Consider the following 10,791-nt stretch of genomic DNA (forward strand, 5'->3'; position numbering starts at 1 on the left):
GTCGTGAAAATACGGTACATTCCGTAATAAATCTGGAAAAGCAAAAACTTTTGACACTTGAAAAATCCATTTCTGGGTGATCTAATTTCCGTAGGTTTCAGGTCACCAGGATTTTCCTGTTCTTTCGTTTATACCCAATGACAACAAATCAACTAATGTTGGTTTTCTTCCCTCGTTAATAAACTGAAGATACGCGGAGTAGATGTAGGGCCCTATAATTTCCGCGATCACGGAATCGCGGAATTGGCAAATTAACCCAGAATCTCGTGTAAACGCGGAATTTCTACATTTGACATGAAATTCTGTTTTTGTGTGAGAGAAGAACGTATATCAGGGGGAAATGCACACTGGAGGATGCAAATCTGGGTGACACAGATTTGCATCCCCCGCTCTGTCATTTCCACTCACCCTTCCCCATCAAAACATTGAAAAAATGGCGAAGCGGCTCTCTACAGCTCCGCTTTCGGCGAAAAAGTTGAGAAACACTTGCTTACATACTTGCTGTATTTTGCCTTGTTTTTTATGCAGTTTAATGTACTGTATAGAAAATATGATTCTTTATGAAATACTTTATAATTCTGAAAATGAGAGGTCCTATTTTATTTTTTTACTTGAAAAAGCTAATGGAGCACTTTTTTTTTATAACCATTGGTTCATAACCATTAATATTTTGTTAGTACTTAGAGTGCAGCGTTATGTTGCATCATGCAGTAAAAGTACTGAGTAGATGTGTTTTTTTTACCTCAATAAATTTAAGGTCATTCCTATTTTATTTGTGTACATTTTAATCATTCACATTAAAAGAACATTCTTTTTACAACTGAAATAACAGTAAAGGGTAAAAAAAACTGAATTTGCAAAAATTGAAACGGAAAAAATGGAATTTGGGAAAAAATAAATCGGCATTTGGGAAAAAATAAAAAGGGTTTTATAGGGCCCTATAGATGATCAACTGCTCTCATTTAGAAAGACGCTCCAGCTGAAGTGCGCATCTCTCATGACCTCTTCCTAAGTTAACATCAGTCCTTTGGTAGCTTCTCTAAATAATGCTCTCTTTGACTAACCTGTGAGTTTAGGGACACAGTTTAGTCCTGATGTTCTTTTCCACTGTTGGAGCCTTAAGGATCCTTTTAAAGGAAAGCTCCCCCCATTGTTACTCCACTGTAAAAACCAGGCACAGGTCAGACTGAAGAACTAAAGATGAGGCTTTGTAGTGGGAGGATGCAAAGCAGCCTGATCCTTATTGGTTGATTAGTCTCAGTATTTCGCCATTTTGCAGTTTGTACACAGCATGAGCTTTGTGTTTTAGTTTGCTAATAGGCCGTTTAAAACCTGTCACCCGTACTAGATAAGGTGGTGTTTTTATTTAAATATATTTAAATATTCTGCCGTAATCTCAGCTGTAATTACACTCAGATCAAATGTAATTATTAACAAATTAATGTTGGTCATAATGTTGTACTGGATTTCCTGCATAAGTAAATAAAAACAAAATATCATATTATTTAAGATAAGACTTTTTGTCGGTCTACCAGAGAAAAAAATACATTTTAATACGTTCAGGTTGGAGGTTGTAACATAACTTAAACTGGTGAGGTTTTATAAATGTGAGCACTTTAATACCATTAAAAAAAAAAAAGGAACTTTCTTCTTAAAATTAAAAAATTAAAAACTTGTAGTACATTACCTTCTGAACTACTAGATTCAGAGGGTAATTTTTAAGTCAGTTTATGAGGTACCTTTTGACCGCTTCCAGCTTTGACTCCTCAGCTTTGATGTATTCCCTCAGAGACTGGACCAGCTCCTTCTCTGTGTAGATCAAATCAGTCATTTGACCTACAGAGTAAAAAAGAGAAATACATTCTTGGTCAGTCGGTGTAAAAACAACTTAATATACCATCATCGCTTTGTCTTTAGGATTAAGGGAAAGATGACCTGCTTCATCCAGTTTTAGATGTCTTTATCCTTTTTTAACGACTTTCCTTTTGGTCAAATTGTTTTACTGGTTTGTGAAATAAATCCAACCTTTGATACTGTACAGCTGTGACAGTGTAGGAATATTAAGCAAACCACAGCCCAAATTAATCCATAACCCTCTTAGGACTGTAGTGAATATATCAGCGAGGCATGCGAGTCTGACTAACTTAAGGAGGAGAAAGCAAGAGGGGAATAAATGCAAGCAGTGTAATAAATCAGAGAAGAGCAAATGCACATTGGACAATATACTCTTTCATCCAACAGGTTAACAAATTACAGACGTATGTCGATAAACTAAAGTAAACACAAAAAACAGAAGGGAGGTATAAACCATTTTTTAATAGGAGTTTAATCTTATTTTAAAATGACATGAAGAGATTACTTCACATTAAGCAGCTGGTATTTAGAATTATGTATCTTTTAAAACAAACTGGTATTTTCTAATCTAAGCTTACTTAAAACAAATGCCTGATCTCAAGATCCCAAATAACAAGCAGGAAACAGCTTGTGCCATTAAAAACTGCATGTATAATTCATGGACGTGTTGCGGGCCATCGACTGAGATTGTTTGCCTAATTGATACATTTGTTTAATTAATCTATTAATCAAATATCTGTTTCTTCACAAAAAGAAAAAAAAATCTTTTTCGAAAAGGGGGTTTTCTTCAAACCTTTCACCAATTATAATAATCCTAAAATAAAGTTAAAATATTTTTAAGAGGAGGTATGAGCAAAAAAGGCAAACAGGAATAAATACTTAACATTTAAAATAGCCATCAGAATAGAAAAAAAAGAAATAAAGTGACTATAACCTACCGATGGAGGTGAAGACTTCCCCATGTGTCGACCAGCAGCACAGAAAAATGCAGATCAAAAACAGAGAGTTTCTCATTTTTCCCCGCTTCAGTAACCTTTAATAACAGAAAGACATAACTCAGTAAAAACACCCAATACTCAACGTATATATCATAACTTGCTTTTAGGTATCCATGCCAGGCTATCTGATCAGGTCTCTATGAGGAATGTCCGAAAATCAAGACTGTATGTTCATCTACTGTAACAAAACCGTTCAGAAATCAGGGATACTTTAGAAGCTCAACCCCTAAAAAGGTCTACAGCACAGTGAAATAAACCCATCTACTTGTTATTGGGCTCTTTTTTTATCATTTGCAATGTAAATAAATCCCTGGGGGTCTGTTTTCATCATTGTTCAATCCAATTAAGAAAAAGCTAAATTTCACAGGTTTAAAGTTGCAACTAAACTGTTTTTCTTTAAATTTGAAGGAAAAAGTTCTGTACTGCAAATATGTTGGCATATTAAAGCATTAAAGCATAACTTTTTATGCTGCATTAAGGTGCAGCTGATGCAGAAATCATAAAGAGAAATGGAAACATAAAAATATAAAAGTTGAATGTAGTTCTGATAAAATAAGATGTCTTCTTCAGGACTTTGCTTTAGTTGTGAATAAACGTGATGTTTTTCACAAGGACACCATCTTTCTGTACTGTGTTTAACACAGTATTTCCTGTTAATTCAGTCATTAGTAGCTGTTATGTCTGCTTCTCAATGAAATCAACAGGAGGCGGAAGGAGCAGTTAGAAATATTCCCGATTAAAAATGTGTTTGATCTACAAGAGAGCTGAACATGAGATATGCTACGTTTTCTTAGTGCAGAGAGAGAAGAGTCTGTTTTTCCCACATGTCTATCCAATGGCTAGTCATAAAAAGGCCCAAACTCATTCCAACTTCCACATCTGAAACACAAACGAAAATCATTACCAGGAAACTTCCAACGAATCAGAAAAAGCTGAGTTTCAGTTCAAGCAGCTGTGAAAAATCTATCGTTTCTGAGTAAAGTCAATGTTTTTATCGGAACCTTGAAACTTTTTATCCGGGGCCAGAAGCAATACAGTCTGTGTGAGTTCTGTGGAACAGAGAGAGATGCTCCCTCAGTGATGTTTCGCCTCACCGCCAACCTCAGTAATGATGCTGCATCAACCACACAAACAAACACAAGCACAAGCACAGTTGTCTGCACAACTGAATAGTCGAAGAGTGAAAAAAACAAGGCGAAATAAAAGGCAGAAATAGGTTGATCAATGGTTCTCAAAAGCCCTCTAGTTAAAAAAAAAAAAGCTATTTCATAAATAATTGAGTTGATAAAGGCAAAAGCTCTAATGTACTATGCAATTAAAACCCTTTCAGAGGGTCTGTTAATGATTTTTATCACTTCTTAAGTAAATACCGATGAGTCAAAAAATGACCCAAGAAGTTAAAAGAATGGCAAGGAAGTAAATAAAATAATGTATTTTATAGATTTGAATGAAGGTACACGTAAACTCAAATTATGTTGGCGAAAAGAGTTTATAATCACCGTTTTTAGCTTTAATGTCTTTACGATTATAGTTATTACAATGGAATGTGCCACAGTGGGCGTGGACATGTGAGAGCTGCAAAGTATAAGACATGTTAGAGAAGAAAAGGCCTTTTTCAACAGCTGCTAAGCTAATTGATGTCTAAAACTTTAGTTTTTCATAGATATTTTAAATAGGGACAAAAGAAACGTGCAGAATTGCACAGAAAATATTCAGGATACAGCGTCCATCTGATTGCATCTCAATAAGCTGGAATATAAGTGGAAAGACTCCTCCTAACCAGATGCACCACAGAGCGCCACAGGAAATCATTCCTACCTGTGGTCATCAATCTCTATAACGCCTCCCTCAAGTGATTCAGCCCCCCCCACCCCGTAATTGACATTTATGCACTATTTTTGCATGCCACTTTACTTGGATTTATCACTTTAATTGCACTTTTCACTTTATTTGGATTTAGTTTTTACATATGCATATATATACGTACAGATATATATAAAGAAGAGCTAGATGTGTATATATATTTTATCTCTTTTTATTCTTATTTTTTTTATCTTTATTATATTGTATAGTTGGATGTGTGTATATATCATGTAAAACTGTAACTTGAGTGTGTAACAAAAGTAATTTCCCTCTGGGATTATTAAAATATTTCTGATTCTGAAGTCTTTAGAATCAGTAAGAGATCAGGCACAGACTGGTGTAATTCTGTAACTACACCTTACATTAGGGTTGTCACGATACTAAACTTTTCAACTCGATACTGATACTAAGGAAAATATTCGGTACTCGATACCATTTTTGATACCACAAGGATAAAAACAAAGACTCCAAAATTCTACAGAAATATTTCCATTAATAAATAAAATACAATAAATAAATACAATAAAGGTTGTATGCTGTGCACAATATTAAGCAAGCTTGATAAATTAAAATTAAGTGTTCCTTCCTTGGCTATGCTTTGCACACATAACAATGACACTAGCCAAACCGGTTAAGAAACAAAAATAATTCTCAGCAGCTGCACCTGTTACAAAAAAAAACTCTGAAACTGAAAAGTGCACAGAATTATTCAATCACACAGTGTTCAGAAAGTGCATTGTCCTCCATTCTGCACTTTAGATGAATGACTGCTTAGTTGTCACTGGTGGTGGCACTGTATCGATACTTTTAAAAACGAGTATTGTATCCGGATACAACGTTTCAGTATCAATACTTTTTTGAATATCGATACTTTTGACAACCCTACCTTACATGTCATGAAAACCCAAATTATTGGGAAAAATGTAAATGAAACTGGGCACTTGATCATCACACACCTGTATACACAATACAGTTCACTTTTAAGAAATATACGACACTGACGTGTTTTAATACTAACCAGTAATCAAGAAAGTAGAGTTGTTAAGCTTCTCTCTTATATTCTTAGTCTCTCTCTCTGTTAGGAGCATTTTTAAGCTGACTGGTTTAATGAAATACTCCTTGCCCTAGTTTATCATTACCACAGTCCTGAGCTGGAAAAGTAGTGACCAAATCCCCCCAGTAATTTACAGCCAGAATGATTACTCAGCTCAAACAGAGTCCCGCCTGTTGCTGCACGCAGCAGCTCCATGTGGCATTCCTGAAGCACAATCCTGCTTCAGGGATTTCTGGGCTCCAAATCTAGCTTTTCGTTTCTGTAAAAGGTCCAGAGGAGAAACAGGTAGCGGAGGTGATCTGATAGACAGACATGTTTGGCTGTGTTACCAGACAACCTTGGCCTGTGTTTTAAACAATGAGTCACACGGTGTGAAAATAACTTTCCATGTTTCAAGCTCGCCAAGAGCTTAATATTTGACACACGATCCTTCAAGAATGAACCAAAAAAAAAAGGTCAGGATATTTGATTTCCTAGGAGAACCTTCCTGGGTCCATTGCACAACTAATCAATTGGGATCAAAGCTTTGAACATTTATACAACATGGGTTAATGTGGCAGAGATCCTAAGGAAACAGTGTTTGCTCAAGAGGTAAACTCTCTGACATCTGTAGCAGAGGAAAGAAGAAGAACATGAACACTCTGTCCAACAGCTGCCTTTTCTTCACTCTAGGGGCAGCTGGGAAAACCATTCTTCTTATTTAGTGTCTGGTAGTGTCATAGTACCCCAGATCCGTCTGGGTCTCGAGACCATGTTTTAAGATTCTTGGTCTCGTCTTTTTCTTTTCCATTATTGAAAAGTATTTCAAACAGTAGAATCAGTTAGAGAGATCAAACACAGACTGGTGTGATTATGTGACTTTTCCAGCATTTTATTGCCATTACACTTTCACAAGTACAGAGTAACGAAATGAACTTACTGCGTTTAACCCATCCCCTTGGGGATCAGTGGGCTGCCACTGTGCAACGCCAGGGGAGCAGTGTGGGGGTTAAGGGTCTTTGCTCAGGGACCCAGAGTGGCAGTCTGTGGGAGTGGGGCTTGAACTCAGAAACTCAGGATTCCAAGCACAATGCCCTGACCACTAAACCACCACTCCCCAAAGTCTTGGTCTTTGGTATTGACCTCATTTTTACGCAGTCCTCCCTCGGTCTCGGTCAGGGCGGCCTACAGAACGGCCTCAGGTTTTTTGAACAAGTCCAGTCAGGACTGTTGCTGATGTTTCTCCATACCTTAAGCCGGACATACATTGTGCGATTTTGAGTTCACAGCTCAAAATTTATTTATGTAGATGCGATCTACCTGCTCACACTGTATGTCTAAAAACCACGTCGGACTCAGCTCCACAGTGAGATGGCACTACTCGGACTCGTCTATCCGCATGCAAAATGAGTAGAAGAGGAATATGAAGCTCACTAGAGTGGAACTTGCTGCCTTGGCAATTTGTGCAATTTTGTGCTGAAAGCCCTAAAAAGAAAAGGCGACGACATATTTGGACAAAGACATTGCTGAGCAAACGTGGCTACTACGGTCTGTCAATTTTACAGAAATAACTTCATTTCGCCTGCACCCCCGCCATGTTCCTGTGTTTTCTGTGGTTCGTCTGAGAGGAAGAAGAAGAAGAAGAGTCCTTGTTTGAGCATGCCCTCTGAGCATTTGCCCAAAACGGTTGACTGAAAATCAAACCTGTTTGATTTTCTCCCGACCTCACAATTCCTGATCAGAGGTGATCGTGAGAGGCTGATCGCCCTTCATTACCCATGTATACAACACGACGCAGGATCAGGCTGAAAGTCGGCCCGATCCGAACATTCTCGCACGACAGGAAAGTTGCCCCGAAAAGGGCAAAAAAAAAAAATGGCACAGTGTAAGCCCGGCTTTACTGATAACATTTCAAAAGAGACCCTCTGAAAAAATGGTCAAGTGTGACACTGATTGACACACATGCTGCACATCTCCCTGAGGGTAGAGAAGTGCAAGGGGACTTGTCTACACTCAGGAAAAGGAAAGGGAAAGACTAATGTTTAAAAATGTTTACATAAAATCTCTTACTCCTCTCTACTTCTGTTACCAGAGATAATAATAAAATTGCAATTAAATATAACTACAATATCAGGGTCTTCAGATCTGTTACCGGAATGATTTTTCAGCTGTGTCGCCATAGGAGTGGTCAGCTGATGATCTGTAAAAAGAAAACCCACTATATTGAATACAATGCTAGTGTCTAGAGGATAAGGAATAAAACTTTGGCTGATAAATGTTTTCCTGAGGAGTTTAAACGGATCTAATGTCTTCTATGGAAAATGAAAGATCAAGGGGAAAGAAGAAAAGTAATAATCAAATTAAAGAGGAAGGGTGTCATTTCATTGTCTACAAAGAGAACATTTACTTCAGTTCTCTGTAATTTTGGAAATCATAACTTCTGCCACTACGGGCTTTCATTTTCACATGGATCCAGCAGAAAATGGAAGCTAATAAAGAAGACCAGCGTAACAAAAGCCAACATGCAGCTGGTGAAGAAGCCGGCAAGAAAATAAAAGATTAAAGTTTGGCTAAATCTGACCTAAACTATTCGACTAAAAGGGAATAAGTTGTTATAGTTTTGATGGAAATGAATGACCCAAATCTACTAGCTAGCTAGCTTCTAGCGCCCCTCACAGTGTGTAAACAGAGAGAAATGAATGTTAAACAGATTCTGTATGACTGATGGTAATCAGTACATTAAGCTGACATGAAGTCTACTTCTGTATACAGCCTGACTTTTAATGATGGGTGTAGTTGAGGTCAGCAGGAGGAGAAGGTAACAGGATAATGGTGTAAACAGGACCAGGCCACCCTTCTACTCCCAAACATCCTTTAACTACAGAACAGATTGACATTTAGACCTGTTTATGCTTGATTCAATCTATAAGTCTCTAAAAAGAACATATTTTAAGGAAATATACACATAGTTTAGATTCAGAGATTGAGATCAATTGGTTAAGGGTATACAGAAAGAAAATATTTGCTGCATATTATGAATAAATAAATAATTTAAATAAAAGCTCTGATGCTATTTAAGAAAATTACCTAAAGGTCTATAAAAAAAAGGCAACGAAAAAACTACTTTCACTCCCACAAAACTTTGCTTGAGGTGTTTGAGACATTCCCTTTTTGTTTTGTTTAACTTTCTGGATACACTGCACTTTTTATTTCTCAGAGAAAATTGTTTTTCCCGAAAATCGAACACCAAGAGGTCAGAAATCTGTAACCCAAAATTAAACTTGTTTATCTCATAACCGTTTACAGAGTGGGACAAAAATAAAAAATAAAAACTCTATAGCCATCTGACTAAAAACTAGTTCAGTTCAAATATCATGTTTTTAATAAACTTTTTTTGATAATTATTCACACATTTAAGCCCCAAACTGAACACGAAAACAGCAATGTTGTCCCAAACACTTTTCTTTGCCATGGCAACGCACTGAAAAAGACAGGAACAGAAAACTACTCCATGTTGGGCCTGATTTGTTTTATTATTAAAGGAAGCAGGATTTTATAATGGTCATTTTATTCTGCCTACAAGCTGTATTTCTAAAGTCATCCTTCTTGGGTTGCATGTCATCCACCTTCCAGCCTAATCGCTGCTGACAGATTTATGCCATCTTTTCTTCCGCTGCTCCAGTGGCTGCCACAGCCAATTACTATCATTGTCATATGATAAAAAAAAAGAGGAGAAAAACCAGGTCACTAAAAGGCATCTCTCATTTACAAACTGGACTCTAGGTAACATTATAAGCCGAAGCCTGAAAGTGGACAAAGACCCAGGCTTTTTAATCAAAGCTTTTAGTCCTCAAACTATTTTAAGAAGGATGCGATTTGATCTAAGATTTCTTAAAAAAAGAAAGTGGAATGATGTTTCAAAAACAGGCTCTCTTTCTCTACAAGAAAACATTTGGTTGGAATTTTAAAAGCTTTGCTGTAAGGGTGTAAATAATCCTACTATATTTTGCCCTCCTCAATTGTTACAGCTTAATTTATCAGTTTTACTTGCCCTCTTCACTTAAAAAAAAAAAAAAAATGCACATGCATAACCCTGCTCCTAAGACGGAACGCCTATTAAACACGTGCAAGAGCACGCACAAGCCCATTTCTCTTTGTGCACGTTCTGTTTAAAGCTGCTGTTAGCATCGCTCATACAAGCTTACTTTCGAAAAGAAGATTTGCAATTTTATCACTATGTCAGACTCACGACTGGTAAGTGAAAATAGGCAACAGCATGTAGGAGGGCCTTACGAAAACATATCACCAGAATTATTTATTCTGATCCACCTGGATAAAGAACATCCTCCACTACACCTTTAAAGTCGTAGGGAAGCGGCTGTTCCAACCATCGCATTTCTGAATTCTCCCGAGTAGTGCCCGACTTTACACAAGTGAATAAAGTGATTATAAAGGGGGCGGGATTGTTGTGGCAGAAAGTTCGCAAGCAAGTTTGGCTGTGGACGATTTGTCGGAAGCATCTTGCTAACCAGTTAGCAACTTAGTGCTAGTGGGTTCCCAATGGGAAATTACATTGGGACCAAGTAGCACTTAGAAACGACACTGTCAAGGAACGCTATGGACAGCGTAAACATGCAAGAGGAGGAGAGTTTTGTATCAAGGATCGTGGATGAGTCTCCTCAATCATAAATTTTTTTATTTAGAGGAGGAAAGTGGGACTAAGTTGTTGTGGAAGAGAACGCCAGGGTGGCAAAATCTTGGTTTGTTGTAGAAGGCTTACAGCCATGTTTAAGCCAGAATGTTAAAGCTGCTGAGTAATTTCAAATATGTCAGAAATATATAATATTCCTGAATTATGAATAGTTTATTTTAAATGTTTTGGTAGATATTGATGTAACAGCTAATTCTTTCAGTTCTTTTTAAAATTAAATTAGGGTAAATAAAATTTAAAATGTAAAACCAATAATACCAATTCTCAATTGCAAAAGAATCAATTTAATTCAAATTGCATTGACATTTCACTTCATTCAGAGCAGAAACACT

The 10,791-nt window shown here is 37.0% G+C and overlaps 1 protein-coding gene across 3 annotated transcripts in view; it reads right to left on the bottom strand.

Moving 5' to 3' along the window:
* Positions 1–2,901, bottom strand: part of p4ha2 (prolyl 4-hydroxylase, alpha polypeptide II) — a 30,208-nt gene extending 27,307 nt beyond the window's left edge. For all 3 annotated transcript variants that reach the window (XM_015405030.1, XM_015405022.1, XM_015405037.1), the window contains exons 1-2: positions 2,793–2,901; positions 1,740–1,836 (exon numbers count right to left, since the gene is read on the bottom strand). In XM_015405030.1, the coding sequence (XP_015260516.1) occupies positions 1,740–1,836; positions 2,793–2,868 (173 nt within the window). In that variant the 5' untranslated portion in view covers positions 2,869–2,901. The remainder of the gene's footprint in view (positions 1–1,739; positions 1,837–2,792) is intronic.
* Positions 2,902–10,791: the final 7,890 nt, after the last annotated feature.

The sequence above is a fragment of the Cyprinodon variegatus genome, unplaced genomic scaffold (genome assembly GCF_000732505.1).
Source record: "Cyprinodon variegatus isolate N-32 unplaced genomic scaffold, C_variegatus-1.0 Scaffold36, whole genome shotgun sequence".
Classification (NCBI taxonomy): Eukaryota; Metazoa; Chordata; class Actinopteri; order Cyprinodontiformes; family Cyprinodontidae; genus Cyprinodon; species Cyprinodon variegatus.